Source organism: Apium graveolens, chromosome 5 (assembly GCF_009905375.1).
Source record: "Apium graveolens cultivar Ventura chromosome 5, ASM990537v1, whole genome shotgun sequence".
Lineage (NCBI taxonomy): Eukaryota > Viridiplantae > Streptophyta > Magnoliopsida > Apiales > Apiaceae > Apium > Apium graveolens.
Genome location: NC_133651.1, coordinates 1,675,485 through 1,697,410, shown reverse-complemented (window position 1 = coordinate 1,697,410; position 21,926 = coordinate 1,675,485). Strand labels below are relative to the sequence as shown.

The following is a 21,926-nucleotide window of genomic DNA, read 5'->3' as shown; positions in this document are numbered from 1 at the left end:
TATCAATTGTACAATATTATATTTAATATGTCGGCTTTCATATCTAATCATTACATTTTCTAATATGGAAAGTAAGAATTACCTCATATTCATTATATTTTGTATCACTAATTGTACCATGTAAACAAATATAGTAACTCTTTAATTAACTTCACAATATTTCATTCATTGTAATTATTTTCATGAGACATGTATGATGTCATTTGTATAATATTTTGATCCTATATTTCGATTTCATTACCGCATATTCAATTCATTTTCAGAAAAAACACATTAAGTACGACATCGATCTCAATTTCATAAATAAAGATATTTACTTAATCGATCCATCATGAAACAATATGAATATATCGTCGATAATTACAATCAAAATAATATCAAATCACACATCAGAGAACATGCCAGTGCATTGCATGTGCTATAGATCTAGTCGGAAAGTAATGACCTATTTGATACTATTTCCATTAAAATTCATGGGTTGGGCTATCCAAATCCTTATCCATTGAAAATTTCACTCCTATAAACTTTTATCCAATCCCATGGCATAGAACAAAGCCCATAAGTCAAAAATCCAGACAAAAAGGCCCAATCCATTTTAACATAAGTTTTAATCAAATTAAAATTAAAATCTCCAACGCAAAATGGAGTGCATCCAACGTCTCACGCACCGTCTCCTTCCGTCAACACTCACCGGAATCTGTTTCAAAACCGTTACTACCACGTCAATTCGGGTCAACCCACTTGCCCATACCCGTTACCCATTACTCAACCCGTTAAATAACCCGAAACCAGTTCAATTAAAACCCGGTTTAAAAAGCTACTCATCTTCTTCAGCTGCTAAAGCGGGTTGGTTTTCGGGTTTGGTGGATAAAAAGAAAGAAGATATTCCGGATATTGTTAAAGCGGGTGACCCGGTTCTTCATGAACCGGCCCGAGAAGTTCCGGTTCAAGAAATCGGGTCGGGTCGGATCCAGAAAATTATTGATGATATGGTGAAGGTTATGAGAAAGGCTCCTGGTGTTGGTCTTGCTGCTCCTCAGATTGGCATTCCTTTAAAGGTTTGTTGTTTACGATTATTTATCGGTGATGAAATAATGATCAATTGCGGAAATTTAAATACTTGAAATTGTTTGTTTTCGATGAGTTTTCGAGGTCTGTTATGTTGTTATGATGATAGGAATTGTTGTTTATGTTTGTCAGTGATTTTGTGGAAGTTTGAAATGCGAAATTTTAGTTGTAGAAATGTTGCGGTATTATAGCGTGTGAAGATTGTTTTAGTTGAATGCGTGTGATGTAAATGTAGAGAAATGTAAGGTGGTGCAAATTAAGTTTGTTTTAGTGGGATAGATTGTAATGATCTATGTTTGGTAGTTCAGTGTTTGAAGTTTGTATGTCGTTTTACGATTAAATGAATAGGAGGTTTAAGTTGAAGTTTGTAGGGAAATTTAATGGAGAATGTGTGGTATGTTATATGAATTTGTAAGTTTTAATGGCAGGTTGGTCCTTTGCATTTCTGACAGATTGTTGTTTTGGAAGACACGGAAGAGTATATTGGTTATGCATCCAAGGAAGAGACTAAGGAACAGGATCGACGACCTTTTGAACTTTTGGTATGTGTTGACGTTGAATTGAAATATCCAATGCTATTATGTTAACATTGAGTCATGTTTCGTTGTTTAAATGTAGGTTATTATCAACCCACGGCTTAGAAAGAAGAGCAACAAAAGTGCGTTCTTTTTTGAAGGTTGCTTAAGGTGAGAAGCAAGTGGCCTTGCTAGTACGTTTGTGTATGTCAATAATATATCCATCTTTAAAAATATGTAGTTTGTATATGTCAATAAGTTAAGCTACATTTCAACTGAAAAGATAGTTGGCCCTAATTTTGCTACTATCGGTGCTACAGAGGATGCATTTAGTTTTCTTTCTTTTGATTATAATTTTGAAGGGCGGCTATTGTTTATTTTGTCCGCTGTTACTTTTAGCTCTTGTTTTTGTATATGGTCCTTGATCATAGGACCGATTTATGACTCAGAACAAAAACGTCCCATAGTTAGTCTTTTTTGCCGGATTTAAGAATTAGAAGTTATTTTTTGTAATTTTAAGTAATCGACCATAAGAATTGTGGAGTGATTTAGAGGGATACTTTTAGAGATGATTTAGACGTTATTTATACATTCAATTGAAAGTTTGCTTCTTAGAACACTGGCAACATCAAAATGGAAGGTTTATTGTTTCTCATCTTTTAATGTTTCTTTAAATCAGAAGGATATTTAAAAATAACGTTGTACTCTTCAGAAGCTCGGTTACTTCTCCGCAAAGTTGCTGACAATACTCAGATTATCAAAAGTTTTTGACACTTTCCTCCATCGTTTGCTTGCAGTGTTGATGAGTTCAGAGCAGTGGTGGAGCGGCACCTAGAGGTCGAGGTTACTGGTCTTGATCGAAATGGCCAGCCTATCAAGGTGGATGCATCAGGCTGGCAGGCCCGCATTTTACAGCATGAATGTGATCACCTAGATGGAACTCTCTATGTGGATAAGATGGTCCCAAGAACCTTTAGGACTGTAGATAACTTGGATTTACCCCTTGCGACTGGATGCTGCAAGCTTGGTGTTCGCTAGCACATATTGGGCAGAAATTATTGAACTTTTTTTTAACGGAATTACTTTAATATCATCTACTAGGATGCTACTTGCAGAAATTGGCTCTTGAGAATATAGGTTTATTTGGTTTCCTTGTCATCCCTTCGTTTGCAAATTTGATAAGATATTTTCGCATACATGTTAGATTGGCTTACCAATGTATGCCTTAACAGGCAGCTCTGAAGCAACATGGATAATCTTCATATGGATTGTCTGAGCGTGTGATTCAAGAATGGATGGACAATTTAATGCATCTTGTATCTTCTTATCTTATGGCTGTTTTCGCGCCTTGTAGAGTTCTATCATGCTAAAATGGTTTAGGGCGTTCAATATGTTTAGTTCAACCACGAAATCTTAGCTTAGCTTCTGAGGCTTATACAGTTTTTAGAAATGTTGCACATGTTTAACAAACTTAGTTAACAAACTAATTAAAAGAGGGGTCTGATCCCTGGCAACGGTTTTTGTCAGGGAGATATTAAATAACAAACGATGTTTGTACCGTTGGATGAAAGAATGAATGGCCATGATTTAGAAAAAAAAACTAGTTAACCATGTGACGGTACATGTTGGATGATGAACATTGTCCACGGCAAGTGTTGAGAAATCTCACCTCCCTGGCAAACCGTTGTCGGAGACCGTAACCCAGTTACGAAGAACTTAAAATGTAGTAGTAATTAGACAATTTTTTAGAACAAATTTTAAACTTAAAGGTAAGACAGAAAATGTAAAAGACGGTTGGTAGAATAAGAGGGCGTTTTGTTGATAAGTGAGTTGCAAAAGCAAAAAAACTTGCCTCTATTTTATTTCTTTTCATCCCGGTTCGATTTTTTCTTAATCAAAATATGTTATGGATTCGATTCTTGCTTATTTTCGGGTCCGGGAATATGTTATGGGTTCGATTTTTACTCAGTCCGGGGCTTTGTTAAAACATAGAACGGACTCTCGTTTGCAAGGCCTAGAGGCAAATTACTAAACAAAAAAAAGGTATTAAGAATAAAAATTATATATATTTTTAAAAAAATAAAATAAAACAATACTTAATACTCCCTCCGTACCTTATTACTTTCTCGTTTCATATTCGTAACATGAGATGAATTATTAATTAATTTGTCTATAAAAATATATATAGTCATGAGTGATATTGTCTGATTCATATTTATGAGTACTTTAACATGATTCATGGTGAAGTTTTTATATTTAATATTAATATGAAATTAAGCATATTAACTATTAAAAATCTGAGTTACAAACGTAATAAAAGCAAACGAGAAAAGTATTCTGGGACAAAGGAGGGAGTATAATTAGGAGTGTAATTCTAAACTGAAGGTACGGTTCATTTGGTAAAACAAACCTGGTGGAAAGCTTCAGTCCTTGGCAAATCAGGTCCACTGCCATTTCTACACAGACTATACACACATGTTTATATAAACTCGCATTGATCTGGTGTGTGAAAAAGAGTGCATTTATTTCATTTTGATTAATTTGTTTTTGCAGTATTTAATTGGGCGTATGATTATCGGTTTAAATTAGGGTTTTAAATGAATTATAATATTATATACACCTAATCTCATATCTGAATTTAGTTACCTGTTAATTTGTTAATTGCAGTTTTTAGAATAGAGGATTTGATAAGACAATGACAAGTACAGCATGCTTTATGATTATTAGCAAGAATGACATTCCTATCTATGAAGCTGAAGTTGGTGCTGCCCCTAAAGTATGTTCGGTTACCTTATATAGTCTCCGTTTGAGCGATTGAGCTGTTGAAGGATTTATTTTAAGCCTGTTTTTAGAATTTCCGTAGGTAAAAGTATTACACTGAATCTACATTCTGTCAATCATTTGTTTGTTTTGTTTGTATCATTTTGTTTAGAGTTATGTACGTGTACATCCAACGAAGAGCATCTCCAATAGTACAAAACCCTTAGCTAAATTATCTACGTGGAGTCTAGGTGGCAATATTTAGAGATTATGTAAAATTTGGAGCACTTCAACCATACTTCCCCTTAGCAAAAAATATAGATAATCACATTTGGTTGGTTAAATTTGTCGAACCACTAAATCCCTTAGGTATAATTTTGATATCATATTTATATATAATGCCATTGGAGTCTTCACCCTTCTCCTTAGCTAAAATTTTACATAATTGTCATGTTTTAGCTAATAGTTCTACTAATTACCATTGGAGATGCTCTAATGAACTATATCTTCCGAAGTTGATCAGTACGGTGTCTAATGTTTCCTCACGGTTCTTGAAAAAATCGATCATGTTTTGATCTCTTATGTAATGCTGGACTCGTATTTCTCGTTACACGCATCTTTTTTGATTTCTTTATATTGATGTGTATGTGTTATTTAATAATACACCTACTTCATATTATTTGCAAGAAAGAAGATATTGCCCAACAGCACCAATTTATCTTGAACGCAGCACTGGATATTGTCCAGGACGTTGCATGGACAACAAGTTCTATGTGAGATTCTCATTACCTATCTTTTTTCATTTGTATCATATCAAGCCAGTTGAGATGACCATAGCTTCATCAGCGCCCCTTGATCATATAGCTTTACAAAATGTTTTCCTTATTCTAATTCAATTTTATATCGCTTTTATGCCATTTTATTTGTCAATCATTGTGAATGATTATCAATCTTTCCTTTCCAAAATTTCCAGGCTCTTAAAAGCAATTGACAGATTCAATGACTTGGTGGTTTCAGTGTACGTGACTGCGGGGAATATCCTGCCTATTATGTGCTTATTTTTTTTATAAGCATGCAATGATACTTAATGACATGGTTAAATGCTTAATTATAAACTCTGTCTCGCTTGTTTTGGTCACGTACTCTGTGATTATAAAATATAAAATGACTAACTCGTGTACATGAATGCCTTCAATAAGAATTTCTGATGGATCGTAAATACTAAATACTATATATGATTCAATCAATACTATTCAGTAAAATATGGCATCAGTTGGTCGCTTATATTTTATGATTATAGAACAGGCCTGGTAGCTAACTAGGTGTTCTGATTTGTTAAGCATTCTTTCCTTCACTCTTTCTTACTTTCGCTGGATTGAGTCAAAATAAGTTGTATTTGTGCTATTTTATATCTGCTTTAATTATTGGATTACAATCTTGCTTAATTGTCACTCACAGTTATCATTTTAGTTTTTTTTATGTTTTTGGATATTCTTTTTTTTGCTAAATTGTTTTCCGATATTCACTTGCTTTTAGCATTGTATCATGCAAACTATATAATTTGCAATTTTGCATGCCACTTTTGATAAATATATTCCTTAACGAGACCATACATACTCGACTGATGCTGCTTCATGACCCACGGAATGATGATGGGATCAAAAGCTTTTTTCAAGAGGTTCATGAACTCTATATAAAGGTACTCCAATCTGAACTGATTCATACTGTACCCTGTTAATATCTACTTGTATAGAAACAGGCAGTTCTTATTACACAGCTTTCATTTTCTTCTTTTTACTCATACAAACCGTGTTTTTAAGTAAAAGAATATAATATAGAAGTTCAGCGACTTTATACAATTGTGGATCACTATATTTGTTGATAAATGTTTTGTTTGCAGATCTTTCTCAATCCAATGTATGTACCTGGATCGCGCATTACCTCCACTCATTTTAATACAAAGGTTCGAGCTCTTGCAAGAAAATATCTCTGACCCCAGACTGTCATCTGGCAGAGAAACAAAACGAGCTTTACCTAAGTGGAGGCTGCATAGTGGGCTTCAGTATTACCTTCTGACATGAAATAATTAATCTCATTTCTGGCCACATTACATAATTTTTTAAAGAGTTGGCCTCTTATATTTATATAATTAGATATTTTGATATTTGATCCAAAATAATATTTATTTTTGCTGAATAGCAATTCATAAGCCTGGTATTCAAAGAGTGATATGTATGAGTAGGCATGCATACTCTTCATATTTTATTGCTTAGATTATATGGAAATAATATTTGTTTTTCGTTTTAAACGATATGCTTATTACGTTAGATTATCATTACTATTTACATGTTTAACTGCTTAGATTTATACACCTTTCATAGCAATTATCTAACTATTGGAAGTCATCGAATCACTGCATAATATTTACACAAGTGCAGTTGGATCAGTGATAGAAATGTATATTTATGATCAACCTCGAGTATTTGTTACCTAAGATCAATCTTATACCCGGTGCTCCTTTAATGTGTTTGGATTATTTTTGCCAGCTGTGTCTGTATTCATGGACTCTGTGGTCTTTAAATGTAGTGATGCTCTATGCAAACAATGTTAGTACATCTTCGAAAAGTTGTATGCAATCGATACGTGCTCTTATAGGCCTCTTGTATGACCAGCTAGTTCAGTAACTAATAACTTTGTTATGCTTCCTCTATACTGAAATCAAGTAAGGAATTACGTGCTTCTGCATATCAGGGAGCGAAAATTGAAGATGATCCCCAGTGACATTTACGAATTTCACTCTTCCAGCCTCGTCCAGAGCTCTTAAACCAATCCAATCTTCAGTATACAGCTTTGTCTGCACACATTGAGATCCTTAAGTTTACTTTTGATGGAAAGATTGATATCGTTATGGGGTTTTCAGGAACACCCATTGAAGATGTCTGTTCTTTCAAAAATATGGATTTGAGGTCTTCTTTTCCCAAAGTGAGGACTAATTTTTTTTTAATTTTTATCTGCAAAAAAAACGTCAAAATGCTTGGTTCCCCTGACAAATTACAGCGACAACATACTAACAAGAGTGGTATAGTAGTATAACATTTGCTTTGTAACAAGTACACGGCGCTATCTTCATTGCCGGGTGGCCCTGACTATAGGCGAGCAAGATTTGCGCCTAGGGCCCCCGACATTCAAGAATCCCAAAATTTTTTAACTTTTTCTAGTAAATATATATGAATTTTCATTATATATGTATATTAGGGCCCCATAAATTGATTTCGACTAGCGCCCCTCGAATCTCAGGACCGGCTCTGTTCATCGCGATTTATAAACGCAGTAAGTATGTTGCAACAGTCGTCTATTTTAAAAATAAGTATGTTACAACAGTCCTATATTGTAAAACTGACCCCTAAAAACCAACATAGGTACTATTTGGAAAAGATAAATACTCATTTTCTCGGAACAAGTTTAGCCAAGCACATCCAATTTTTTTACACTAGGATGATTGGCATATTTTTGCAAAAGAAAAAAAAACTTCATACTTAGAATTTTTAGGGAAGTTAAATAAATACCTGCTGCACAGGCAAGATTCTGTTCCAGGATCCATCTTCATACTGACCAAACCAAGATGTTTCTCTTGGTATTAATGCACGGTCTTGTTCAAACTGATGAGACATAATAAGAGGGATAAAGATGGTACACATTTAAGTCACTAATTGGTCACACTTCCATTGTTGCATAAACATTTGCATGGTATGGAAGTTCAAACTTGCCTTGATTAGCACCAGGTTCTGCAAACTAGCAAACCTTTCTTTGTAAGTTGAGTTTCGGTGACCTTCGATTTCATTGTTAAGCTTTGGAAGAAGCTCACATCCTTCCTTGTAACCCTCAATGTCCTGAAGAAGAAACTTAAGTGCTTAGCTTATGTAGTTACAAGAACTTGTTACTGTTAGTTGTTGAGAATGAATTGTGCTTAGAGTTCTTTTAGTTTTTAACAGATGTAAATACGAATCAAATACTAATTATGACTCACAGTTGGAATTCTGATATATCCAGCAGGTGCCAAACGTTCCTGCCCGATGTTTTACATGTAAGTTGGACTACTAGATCAAGCGAAGCTGATAGAGAAACTTATACTATAAAGAAATGTGATTTTGGAACCTGGACAAACTTAGTGTATACGCCTAGATTGATCAAGCTGGCCTGAAGAATGCATGATCGAGTCACCTGCATAAAAAGAGGAACTTCAAGACTTGTTGCATATTACAAACTCCTGCATTGCGTATGTTCCTGGAATGCTTGTGGAGTTGTGGTATTTAATGATTTTATCTCCGTTTTGATTATGGTGATAGAAAGAGTAAAGCACATTAAAGTGATGATCTTCGTTCAAGTATTGCAGACGTTTTGTGCAGCGAGGAAAAGGGAGTGGAGAACATACATTACAAAGTGGTGGAGAGGCTATTCCAGCATGAGGGCCTGCTAATGCTATGAAGTTTTTCACCTGTTTAAACCAAGTGCAAATAATAAGCTCTTTTGCAAAGATCACAAAATGGCAAGTAAAATGTTTAAAATTTGCCATATGTTCAGTGTTTTAACAAATGTTAGACAGAATTTGATGAATTTGATGATAAAACTGATATATGATATTCAGTTGAGTGATCACTTTGATATTTAACCCAATTAGGAATTGTTAGTGTACTTGAGCAGATACTAGTCAAATTTGAACCAGTATTCTGTGTTTAGTTATACTTAACTAGGGATCTAATCGTAAACAAGAATCTGTATATGTGGAAAACAGGATGGTAATGGACTGCAGTTACAGGAAATGCAGATTATTCGCGCTTCATGTCCTATTTGCTAATGCAATTCATGGCAGCCACCTCTAACTGGGTGGAAACTTTATACTGATGTTTTTTTTTCTGCAGAACCAAGGCGCTACACGAGTGGCCTGTGATGTGCTAAGGGCAGCAAGGTTTGTAACACTTTTAGGCAGATATCTGCATCTACGGTATGTGCTGTATTATATTGTGCAGCTATCCTCATCATACTACATTGTTTGAGAGCAATTTGAAACTTCTTTCATTTTGCTTTCATAGACTGTTAATCATGTGAATATGGTATGTGTAATAATAACTGAAAAGATAATGATCAGCCAATAATTCTTCATCAGAAAGTTGGAAATACTTACCGGTGGCCCTCCATCACATAGCTCAATGACTCCTCGTCCAACCATGTTTCCCTGCAAATTTTGTATACATTTCAGTGTTTGTTGTTGAAGAGTATAAGATCCTGTTGGGCTTTGTTCTACCACCTTAAGGTTTTAGTGCGACTGCTTAATTAACATTTGCAAATTAACTTTTTCATTTTTAGTTGAAAAAGTTCTTGCTATGGATCAGTTCCTTTCGCAAAGTTCTTCCTTGTGATCTAATCCCGTGAGGTTACTGAAATCGGATTTATAGCTACTGTATGTTATGCGGATCCAATTATAAATTATTTATGATATTGGCCATCGTTAACGATCCAAGTGATATAGAGGCTATCAGAATGAGAGATTCAACAACATTATGAGCAGAAAGAGAGCATGAGAACAGTATAAAATTGTGTTCTTTACCTGGGATTCTGCAACTAAGTTGTAGCCTTGAGCCAGTTCACTCATGTCTTTCACTTTTGTACAAGCTATCTCAATCTACAATGTCAAATTCATCACCTTGCATCAGGAGAGGATCTAGTAAGGGGTACCGGGGAACATGTGTCTCCCGTAAAATCAAATTTTACATTTTTTCACCATCAATTTTTTTGAAAGTATATGAAAGTGTCCCCTCAAAATTCTAAAATATAAAGGGGTATTCTCAAAAATTGTCTGGTGCCCCCCTAAACTAAAATTCCAGGATCTGCCCCTGCCCTGCATCAAGTTTAGTCGAAAAGCTTGTAAAACTACATTTGACAAACCTGTTTCTGAATAGGCATAAAGAATGAATCCAAAACTCCATTTCCAATCTCTCTGCATTAGTAAAGAGAAACTGTGAATAATCTCGCTACAAACTGTGAATAATCTCGCTACATCGAGTTATTCAGTGAAGTTTGTATAACATACATGCATTCTCCATGAGCACCAGACAAGTTACTTAAAGTTGCTGTCAAGTTCTGGAGTCTTTTATTGCTGCATTGATCTGCAATTCCTGTCAAAAGTTTAACAAGTAAATGTTTCTGTTAAAACCAAATGAAACATTGAGAATCAAGAAACAAGACTGCATCTTTTAATTCATTACCATGAAAGACCACAAAAGGCAGTGAAGTTGTAGAGGTTGGAGACTGAGTCAATGTGAAAGTGATGATGAACAATATTGTTATCAGCATTTTAGTTGCCATTGATTTTCCCAAGTAAGAACTAGTTTGCTTCTGCTGAATCTATGCTAAATATGTTGTATGAATAAGAAGTATGTGGATTGTCTGTAATATCTGGAACTGTTAGGCTTTCTTGATATTCCACAGTACTGTTTTTTTAAGTTAGGTATTCTACTGACTTAATATACATAAATATGGTGACACTTCTGATTCAGTACCCTAATTACTTGCTGTACCTTATATCTACCTCTTTTCCACCTCAAACTCGTTTGTTAGAATATAATATAAGATCCAAGTTCCAACTGAGTCTTCCTCTAACATCTGGAGAAACGAACGTGTTAGAAAATAGATCCGGTTGAGCATTGTCTTACACCTTAAAATTTCAGATGGATTTGTTACCTAATATGATAAAAGACTTTTGCAGTTTATTCCTGATGGATTAATCTGAAAAGAAAAGCTAAATAATATATTCTAAAAAAATGGCCATTGACATGTATAGTGTATGAATAAACCACCTGGTACACACACTGAACTGCCCTAAGGGGTGTTTGGTTGGATTTACCCAAAATCGCTCTATTTTCATTCTCTCCTACCTCCTAGGTATTAGAATTCCATTTTTTTATTATTTTTTATTTCACCAATAACCCACTTCCCTTTTCGTTATATATATCAAAAATTATTCTTTATAATTAAAAAACTAATAAATAATTATTTTAAAAAAATCAAATATTAAATTTTCATTTCCGTCCATTCCGTTTCTGAAATCATAACCAAACAGGAAAACAATTTGGTATCATTACTTTCATTTCTCCTCGATTCCGTTTCTGATTTTCTTTCCGTTTCTGATGAACGAACCAAACGTCCGCTAAGTTTAGTCTCACATTTCCGCTTAAAAATTAAAATTATGTTAGGTGTGTTTGAGATGTAACTTGTAAGTTGTGAATATTTGATGTCTGACCAGTTTGGTTTAAGAATTTGGGAGATCCGAACAGAACTTTAGGTTTTTTGTTCTGTACATTTTATTTTTCTTCCGCAACTTCTCTTTGCAACCTTTGAGTACCCTTACCTCTCTAACACGAAGACACCCAAATATGCTTGTTACATAGATGTTGGCACCTTGCAAACACCCCAAACACCCCTACTGAAGATGTTCTCAAGAATTAATTTCTCTCTTTGATTTCTTAATCCTGAGAGCAAGTGAGCGAAACATGTTATTTCTCCTTTCAACACTAAACTTATCCTTTGAAGGATTTCCTTTTGCATTCATTTACTTTCTTTTCGGATTCAATATCAAACTGGTCACTCCACCGAATATCATATCAGTTTAATCATCAATCTTATCGAGGTATCATTTGATTCACAAAAATCATAATAAATATCAAACAGATACCTCTAAATATGTGTTCAAAAATTAATAATTATTTTATGAAATTCTATATATTTTATTGAATTCTATTACAACCAAATGAAAATTTATGAATTCTAGTATTTTATATGATATAGTAAGATTTTTAAAAATTTATTTACTATTTAATTTTAATTTATCTAGGGATGGCAAAAAAATCCGATCTGACGGATACCCAATCCAAAACACGAATTTTGGATTCACCAAACCCGATTTTTTGGATTTGGATTTAATTTTTTAACCCGAAATTTTTTGGATTTGAATTTTGATATTAAGTATGCCGATCTGAAACTCGATCCGAAATCCGAAACTCTATCTGAACCTAATCCGAACCCGAAAATAGGGGTTTCAAACGGATAATTCGGATACAGATACGCCTATATCTGTATCCGCGTCTGTAATCGTCGGATTCGAATACGGATAATATCCACTTTATTTCGGATACAGATATTATCCGTTTTTTCTCGGATACGAATGCGGATATTTCAGACGGATGTCAGATTTTTTGAAATTTTTTTATGACCCTACCGTATTGACGATGATTTTAGAATATTTTTTACGATTAAACTCAAATGATATATTTATATATGTATAAAGTATGTGTACAGTCGTGTAAAATTTGTATAAATGTAATATTTAATATATATACACACACTATAAACCAATTGAATAAATCTTAAATTATATATAATTATATATTTATATAAATTAAATATCATATACTTATTTGATTTCGGATTCGGATAATATCCGCTTTATTTCAAATACGGATAATATCCGTTTTTTCTCGGATTCGAATGCGAATTTTTCGGACGGATATTAGATTTTTCGAATTTTTTTGACAGCCTTACCCGAAATCCGAAAAAACCCTGATATATATATATATATATATATATATATATATATATATTAAAATTTTATATATTACACATTATAATTTTATAGTATATATATATTATTTTATATAATATACATTATACATTATTATATAGTTTTAGAACATATATTTTTATATTTATGCTAAAAATTAACTAATTATAAAGTTCAATGAAATATAATTATTCAATCATTTAAACGGGTGATAAAATTTATAAGATTAACAAAATATCTTTTAGTGATAAATCTAAAAAATTGGGTATGAGTTAGAGTTGATTTTTTAAATATTAACTATACATATAATAACACAATTAATGATGTGGTGCAGTGGTTAAAAATAACATGTTAAAACTCTTTCTCTGCAAAGACGCGTGTTCGATCTCAAACACTTGCAATATCAATAATTATATAAATTTTCAGATTTCAAATTCAGGTTCGGCTAGAAATATCCAATTCAAAAAAAATTTGGATTTCGGTTATACCCGAATCCGATCCGAAATCCGATAGATCGGATTCGGGTATTTTTCGGTTTCGAATATGGATAAAATTTTCGGGTTTGGATATGGATTTTACAATATCCGGCCCGATCCAACCCGATTGACAGCCCTTACCTTTCCCTTCTTACGAAACTCGGGAGCATAGCCTAAAAAAATCACAACCCGTTAAAGTACAAATTGCAAAAAAGTGCAGATTTGCCTATCCTTTTTAATTTATCAACTTCATCTTTGTCTAATTTTTGGGCAATGCAGCGAGAACGAGTGTATATTGGAAAGATTTGTGGTCACAAATTTTCGAATTTTTAACCATTGAAAACTTCCAAACTAACCACTTATCCACCAAGTTGTGAAAGTTTGGTTTAACTGTCAGAACTGTAAGAACTTTGTTTTTATTCAATGACAAGTTTAGATATATATTAATACGATTAAATATTTTTCTTTGATGAATTAGATAAACAAGGACTTATCTCTTGTCACTCGATTTTTGTGTTCGATTCTCGCTCACGCGATATTTATTAGAACGAATACTTGCTTGTTAAGCATTTGTAAAGCATGTAATCCTAGTTGTTACCAATTCACCAGGGCTGTAAACAAATCGAGTCGAATTTTTCCTTAACATGTTCGAGTTCGAGTTTTTTCTTAACGAGTCGAGTTTGAGTTAGTCATTAATTTTTTTTTGTCTTTTTTTACAATTAGAGTCCAAACAAGTCCCAACTCAAATAAAATAAAATTTAAGCCCAATAACTAGGAAGACACGAGTAGAGATAGAACATGTTCATGTATATATTTAGATTTTTTTTATGTATATTGCTTATCGAATCGAGTTCGAGTCGATCACTTATAAAACTCAGATCGACTCGATAAGCTAAACGCACATATTTTCTTGTTCGAACTCGAGCTCGATTACTTAACGAGTCGAACCTAACGATCAGCTCGGTTCGCTTACGACCTACAATTCACACTTCACAAATGACACACCAGCAAGCACCAACAGGCAACATCACTAATGTTACCAATTCACATTTTATTATAGCCCACACTTCCCTGAAACTAAAGCTACTACATCAGTACTTAATTAAACATAATAACATTCATTTACCCAGATTATCCATTTCGGAAGTTTTACTGATACTACAGCACTACTTAACCGAATCAAACGTATAATTCGAGAATAACATTCATTTAACGAGATTATTCATTTCCGGAAGTTCGCCCGATGTTCACCTCAAATCGAACTCTGACAAAATAATTAAAACAGCAAAAACTGCCCAAAAGTTCGCAAAATCATTCAACTAATAACAACTGAATAAAATTGAATTTCATATCATTCATTTCAAACTATATAACTATAATGTTACTCACATTACATCTCAACTACAAATTTCCAAAACATTCATCATCACAACCTCGAAATTACACATACATACACAACACATGTATACATACATTCATCCTCGCACCTTACGCTTACCAGATCTACCTTTACGCTGCCCACGCGCCTCCTTCCTCTTCCCAAACGCGCTTCCACAGAATCCACACGCCGCAACCTTCGGCGACGGCGGATCAATCGCCGGCGACACTTTTCCGGTCCGATACGCGCGTCCGCCGTTAGATCTGCTCCTCTCAATCGTGTTTCCAGATCCAACGGTCATTATCGGTTTAATCTCGTCTTTAACTTTCTCGACGGATCTCACGGCGTTGTTCTGTTCATCTTTCTTCTCTGATTCTTCGTCTTTTAGGTCCTGATTAGCTTTTCGCTGATCGAATCGATCAATCTCGGCTTTGAGGAGATTATCGTCCCAGATTAGACCTGATGAGCCTTGTCTTCGGAATGATACTGCAGATCTTTGTAATCCTTCCATTGATTTTGATTTGAAATGAGGTGGGGGAGATGATATAGGTTGAAGATAGTTGGATACAGAGGTTTTGTGTGTATAATTTGTTATAGGTGTAGTGGGGCAGGTAGTGAGAGACAAACCATGGGGTCGTAGTAAGAATAAAAATGCTTAAAAAAAAAAATTGAGCACAGTTCGATAGTTTAAGTGATTAAGAGTTTATACTCCGTCGTCCTAGAAACTGGGTTCGATGCTCGCTCACCCCGAGATTTATGAGAACAGATACTCATTTATAAAACTATAAGCCTTATTTGTCAAAAAAAAATGCTTAAAATTATACAAATATATATGTTACATATATCGAATTTTGTGCGGGCACATAATAAAATTTTATATATCAAATTTTGATCGAAAAATAAATATTATATTAATTTCATAATAAAAATACTTTAAATTCATAAAAATTTGATATTTAATATATATATTTAATAATATATACATATATGCATATGTGTGTAATAGATATATATTCAATAATATATACAGTCTTCTAACATAATTGAAATATATAGTCTTCTAACATAAATAGATATAAGAAAGATAACTTAAAATAAAATAAAATTAAGAAATATGAAGAAATATTGGTCAATCAAAATAAAACAAAATTAAGTTTGTGATTGTTGTATACCTTCGGCACACCACAGAAAAATTGATTATAAAATTTGAAATATTTATTCCATGTCTGATCAGGAAGGAGGTGTCATTTGTGTCAAAAAATGTCTACCGTTGTTGATTTTTAAGGACGGGTAAGTTATAAACTGACTTGATTTGACTTCTAGACTCTAGTAGCCGTTCAAGTGTGAATTTGGACTTGTTTTCATGGCGCGGCCAGCGTCTTCACACTTCACAATAAATTCAATATTATATTAAAATTGGATAATGCAATAGATAATTATTCAAATCATTCCTTTCTTCTTGATCAACAAAATAATGATTAGGCATCATGCAGAGCGAAATGAATGGACTTTGCGGTGGGATGACAAATTATTGATATGATAATTATGCGAACTACGGACATAAGCGGTTCAGATCGGATCGATTTTAAGGTAAAAGTCGAATCAAATTGTGAGAAGCGGTTTTAGAAAATTGACATCCGCAGCTGTATTTGCGGTTGCGGTTAACCGCGTCAATTACGATTGCGACTTTGAAATTATTGCGGGTCGATTTGCGGTTCAACCAATTATTATAAAATAATTAATAATTTTTAAAAAACAAATAAATTTAGAACATTAATAAATTTAAATATTAGGTTCTTGATAGGTTGTGTTATGGATAAAAAACTAAGATTATTATTTGCTGTATTTATTACCAAGATTCGGGAGCTCAAGGCCTTTAATGGCTGCTCTCGTGTTTCGTAGCTTAATTCTGCCTATACGAGATGCCTACGTATCTCTGTGAATTAGAGAATCAAGCCAAAAAACGTAGTTCTGATTGGTGGGGGTGAGACCCCTTATATAGATGTTGGGAGTCCTTGAATTAGATTTGGTATAGAAGACTTGGTGGGCAAGTCTCATAATTAGAATGGACTTTGGAGTCCTAGATAGTAGGAAACTGATTCCTTATCTTTTTAGGACCCCTTGAGGCTAATCTATAAGGATTTATATCCTTATCGGGACTCTTCTCAATAGCTGATTTTTCCCTTATTAATTAATTAATTAATAATCAGGGCTTTTGGGCCTTCTTTATTTCATCAGGCCTGATCTGGTCCATCAGGCTTAACCTTTCTGGTCTGAGTATCATATATCTTTTTATTGGGCCTAGCAGCCCACACCTTGCAGTATTTAATTATACTATCATAATTTATTTATCCCTATCATTTGCCCCCCAACTTTTGGGAAACATTGATTAGGTTTCGCAGAAGTTAAGTCTGTTTATTCCCTTACAGGGTTTCGTTTTCGCGTAAAGTGTGGAGCGACCTACACATTTACAATGAATTTTCCTTTTATTCAGGAATTATCTTAATTTCCAGGAATTTTTCCCTTATTCCCGGAATTTTTCCCTAATTTCCTAGGATTTGTCCTTAATTTTTCGGGATTTATCCTTAATTTCTGGATTTTTCCCTAATTTTCTGGGATTTGTCCTTAATTTCTGGATTTTTCCCTAATTTTCTGGATTTTCCCCTAATTTTCTGGGATTTATCCCAAATTTTATGGGATTTATCCTTTAATTTCTGAATTTTTCAGATTTCCAGCCCTTTTTCGACCAGGATCCTAGTCGAAATTTCGATCAGGATCATAGTCGAAATAGGGGTCAGCCTTGCCATCCTGGTCGAAGGAATTCGACGAGGATCCACGACCAGGATCCTAGTCGAAATTTCGACCTGGATCTAGGTCAAAAATTTCCCCACCTTTTTTTAGCTTCTGGTCATGAGCCTATCGACAAGGATTTCGACCAGGATTGTAATCGATATTTCGACCTGAATCCTGTTCGAAAATTCTTTGGTTTTCTTGCTTCCTGGTCGAAGGATTTTGACTAGGATCCACGACCTGAAATTCGATCAGGATCCTAGTCGAACTTCGACCTGGGTTTTTAATCCTCATTCCTGAAAGATGTTTGGCTAATTCGACCTCATTCCTGGTCGAGGTTTCGACCTCAATTCAGTCCTATTTTTTCCGTTGTTTTCGTGTATCTAGTCGAAAAATTTCGGGCAGGATTCACGACCTGGAATTCGACCTGAATCCTGGTCTCTTTTATCCGTTATTTTCGGGTGCCTGCTCGAAAGTTTTCGGGCAGGATCCACGACCTGCAATTCGACCTGAATCTTGGTCTTTCACTAGCCTTTTTATTTGGCTTTAATTTAAGGTATTGTATTTTCCAAATCCTAATTGGATTTGGGCCTGGCCTTCTTTATTGGGCCTCTTTTATTGGGCTTTACAAAAACTTACTGGGCCTCCTTTATTGGGCTTCTCCAAAACTTACTGGGCCTCCTTTATTGGGCTTCTCCAAAACTTACTGGGCCTCCTTTATTGGGCTTCTCCAAAACTTACTGGGCCTCATTTATTGGGCTTTTTCAAAACTTACTGGGCCTCCTTTATTGGGCTTAATATTGATCCGTTTAGAATCCTCTAGAATCCTTGGAATATTCTGGAATGTTCCTTTTTCTGGGCTTTTTCCATGGGCCTTTGTCCTTAATAGGCTTTCGTCCATTCAACTTCCTTTTCCTCTTATATAAAGAATTGAGGAGAGGCTACTACTTCCTATCTTCTCATTTCTAAGTTTTCTTCTTTCTCCTCCTGCTAAGATTCTCAGAGCAATAACAGCAAGTCGGAGCTCAAAGCCTTTTTTAGGAGCGCTTCTACAGGTAAAATCCCTCCCTTTTCTTTTCGTGTCTATTTTATTGGGTGCCCTTCTTAAGATATCCTGTATGTGTCCTTCTTGCAGATGGCGGACAAGAAAATGACCCGCTTGGCCAAGATGAACGTGGCTAGAAAGTCCAACGAGTTCCCTATCCGATCGAGGTACACTTCCTTAATCGATATGATCAACACTCGAGGGGACGAGTACCCGACTGATGCACATCTGGACGCGCACGATCATATTAGTGCCTTACGAGACCCCAAGGAGCTGGAAAAGTTGAGCAGCTGCTTCAGAATCAAGGAACCTTTTAAGCTGGTTCTTACAGGTCCGGCCGACAGGGTCTGTCAGTGGAAGAAGGACGCGCTATGCGTCTATAGGGATACTCTAAGGGCAGGTATCAGACTAAATGTTCATCCATTCATTCCTTTGCTACTGGCTGATGTGGGCATCAGCCCTTGCCAACTTCCCCCTAATTCTTGGAGGCTGATTCTGTGCTATCTGTCGCAATGCGCCAAGCACAATGTCCCCACATCTGTTGCTGTCTTCAGAAAGATTTTTCAGTTCAAGAATAGCCTTGACAAAAGTCCAGGTTGGGTTTCTATAAATCAGCGCCCCACTATCCCCCATATCGTGAATGGGAAGTCCATCCCTGACAACAACTTGGGGTGGAAGAAAGATTTCTTGTTCATTGTTTGGGAAGGTGGAGATTGGGGCTCCCTGTTTCGATCATCCTTTGGGCTGGCCGTGGACGGGAGCCCAAATGATATAACTTTTTCTGAGGAGGAGGTTAGAGCTTTCAACCTCCTTACACAAGACAACGGTACTTCCCATTCTTGGGATCTTATCCGGGAGAACGTCTTGGTAGAACGCGGCCTCTCGCCCGTTCATAAGAAAAGTAAGTTCCCTTTCTTACCTCCTTTATTTCCTTCATTTTTTATTCCATTGATCTTCAACTGACTTCGTTTGTTGCAGTGGCTGAGAAGATTGAGGAGGCTACTAAGCCTAAGGACCTGGAGACAACCAGGATGAAGAGGGCTGGGAAGGTCTTTAAAGACCCTCGACTTGGTGATCGCTTCCCTGAGTTCCTCCTTCAGGCAATGGAGCTAAGCGAGGAAGGCCCCAGCCAAGTTTTGCGCACCAAGCAGAGGCCAGGGGCCTATTTTCAACCTGCCTGGGGGATCCGGGGCAAGGACTCAATCGTGGGCAGCACGGCGCTGTCCAAGGAATGGTCTAAACATTCCATCTCCCCGGTGGACTATCAAGATTTTGTCCTTCAACAGGACTTAGAGGGGAATGAGCTATTTGGAGCCCTGGCTCTGGCGACGGTACGTCCTTTACCTATGCCCTTCATACTTATCTTTCCATGTTTCTTTTCTAAACTTCTGTTGTTTCTCTTGCAGGCTAACGCCCATTTCCAAGGGGCAATTCACCAAGCTAAGGCTTGGAAGGTTGACCTGAAAGATGCCAACAAGAAGTTGGAGGAGGCCAACCAAAAAATAGAGGCCCTTGAAGCTCAACTAGCCTCTTCCACTTCTGACCTAAAAATGGCCCGGGCAGAAAATGTCATTCTGAAGGCGCAGAAGGACAAAGCTTTTGATGGCTGGATGGACACCCAGGAATTCAAAGACTTGATGGTGGAGCATGATGCCCTTCTTCACCCAGTTAGCTACAAAGAGGGCTGGGACGCTGCTGTGGATGCCATCCAGGATGATTTTCCAGAGGTCCTCGAGCAGTCCTCCTTTCCTTGCCCTGTGTGAGTTCCAGAGCTTGGAGGTGTTACTGAGAAGCTTGCTGATATGATCAAGGATGGAGAGGAGGAAGATTCTTCCGAAGAGGAGCTTGAGTCTGTCGCTAAGAAGGCCAGGGTGGAAGAGCCTCTAAGAGCAGCGCCTCAACAGCCAGCATCTCCCGCAGAGGGAACCTCTACAGGGACTTCGGAGGGGATGACCGAGACGTCCGAAGGAACGACTGAGACATCCGAGGAGACTTCGGATAGTGGTTCCGAGGAATCTCAGCCTTCCAAGGCCTAAGTTTTTTTTGTATATCTTCTTTTTGAACTTCATTCATATAAGAACTTGTTACCCTCCGGGGTTATATTTTATATGTTGCTTTTCTTGCCTCTTTCTATTTTTAACTTTACAATCTTAATACGCATTTGAACTTTAAACATCCTTAGATTGAAATAATTTCAAACTTTTTAATATGAAGTCTGGTTTTCCAAAACCTTACACAGCATGGGTTCGACCCTAATCAACAATAACTAGACAATGTAAATTCTACTGGAATATAAAATCCTACGCAAGCAAAGCTTCAAGGTGCTTTTAAACCTACTTGTCACAATGACAAGTGAGAATCGTACTTCGCCTATCTTATACGTAGTAAACCTTCAAGTTTTGTGCGTGCCAGGTCCTCGGGACTTCAAAACCATCCATAGTTTCCGGCTTATAGGTTCCTCTACCCTGAACGCTCTTGACTCTGTACGGCCCTTCCCAATTCGGGGCAAGCTTTCCTTTCTGTCCGACACCAGAAACCTCTATTTTTCTCAAGACTAGATCACCTTGTTTAAAAAACCTCTCTTTAACACTTAGGTTGTAGTAGAATGAAGCCTTTTTCTGATATTCTACTATCTTTGCATGTGCTTTATCTCGCACTTCATCGATTAAATCCAGGGCTAACCTCTGACCTTCCTCATTTTCTTCCTCATTGAAAGCCTGAATCCTTGGAGAGGAATGTGATATCTCTACTGGAACTACTGCTTCTGCCCCATATGCCAACATGAAGGGAGTTGCTCCTGTCGTGACTCTACAGGTAGTCCTGTAGGCCCATAATATTGGAAGTATTTCATCCACCCAATTATTTCTTGACTTCTCGATCCTCTTCTTTAGTCCATCCAGGATTATCCGATTTGCTACCTCTGTTTGCCCATTGGCTTGCGGGTGAGCCACAGAGGTGAATCGTAACTCAATTTCATTTTCTTCACAATACTTCTTGAATTCCTCATTGTTGAATTGTGTTCCATTGTCAGTGACGAGGATACGGGGAATTCCATATCGGCACATAATGTTTTCCCACAAGAATTGTGTAACCTGCTTAGTTGTGATCTTGGCCAAGCGTTTGGCTTCGATCCACTTGGTGAAATAATCAATGACTACAATCAGAAATTTCCTTTGTGCTGTGGCCATGGGAAAAGGCCCCAAAATATCCATTCCCCACATAGCAAAAGGAATGGGCGAGTTGATAGAGGTCAGCATCTCGGGGGGTTGTCTAACAACAG

General features: G+C 36.1%; 4 protein-coding genes across 5 annotated transcripts; 2 read left to right on the top strand and 2 right to left on the bottom strand.

Annotated features, from left to right (window-relative positions):
• Positions 1-610: 610 nt before the first annotated feature.
• On the top strand, positions 611-2,915 carry LOC141661902 (peptide deformylase 1A, chloroplastic). Its single transcript, XM_074468922.1, has 4 exons — positions 611-1,058; positions 1,521-1,610; positions 1,687-1,754; positions 2,381-2,915. Exons 1-4 carry the CDS (start codon positions 642-644, stop codon positions 2,619-2,621), a joined length of 816 nt encoding a protein of 271 aa, XP_074325023.1. The 5' UTR covers positions 611-641; the 3' UTR covers positions 2,622-2,915.
• A 981-nt stretch (positions 2,916-3,896) lies between these two features.
• On the top strand, positions 3,897-6,782 carry LOC141723346 (uncharacterized). 2 transcript variants are annotated; one of them, XM_074525139.1, is made up of 6 exons: positions 3,897-4,025; positions 4,251-4,359; positions 5,031-5,116; positions 5,317-5,381; positions 5,960-6,042; positions 6,244-6,782. In XM_074525139.1, exons 2-6 carry the CDS (start codon positions 4,279-4,281, stop codon positions 6,334-6,336), a joined length of 408 nt encoding a protein of 135 aa, XP_074381240.1. In that variant the 5' UTR covers positions 3,897-4,025; positions 4,251-4,278; the 3' UTR covers positions 6,337-6,782. The 2 variants fall into 2 exon arrangements, with proteins under 2 accessions (XP_074381240.1, XP_074381239.1); XM_074525138.1 differs by having other exon boundaries at positions 3,932-4,085.
• Positions 6,783-6,918: 136 nt separating this feature from the next.
• LOC141723345 (uncharacterized) lies at positions 6,919-11,079 on the bottom strand. Its single transcript, XM_074525136.1, has 11 exons — positions 10,607-11,079; positions 10,432-10,516; positions 10,287-10,338; positions 9,949-10,023; positions 9,526-9,576; positions 8,776-8,838; positions 8,499-8,564; positions 8,371-8,409; positions 8,111-8,233; positions 7,910-8,002; positions 6,919-7,197 (listed from the first exon to the last, which is right to left on the bottom strand). Exons 1-11 carry the CDS (start codon positions 10,704-10,706, stop codon positions 7,051-7,053), a joined length of 894 nt encoding a protein of 297 aa, XP_074381237.1. The 5' UTR covers positions 10,707-11,079; the 3' UTR covers positions 6,919-7,050.
• A 2,453-nt stretch (positions 11,080-13,532) lies between these two features.
• On the bottom strand, positions 13,533-15,322 carry LOC141725052 (uncharacterized protein At1g15400-like). Its single transcript, XM_074527430.1, has 2 exons — positions 14,932-15,322; positions 13,533-13,606 (listed from the first exon to the last, which is right to left on the bottom strand). Exons 1-2 carry the CDS (start codon positions 15,320-15,322, stop codon positions 13,533-13,535), a joined length of 465 nt encoding a protein of 154 aa, XP_074383531.1.
• Between the last annotated feature and the right edge of the window lie 6,604 nt (positions 15,323-21,926).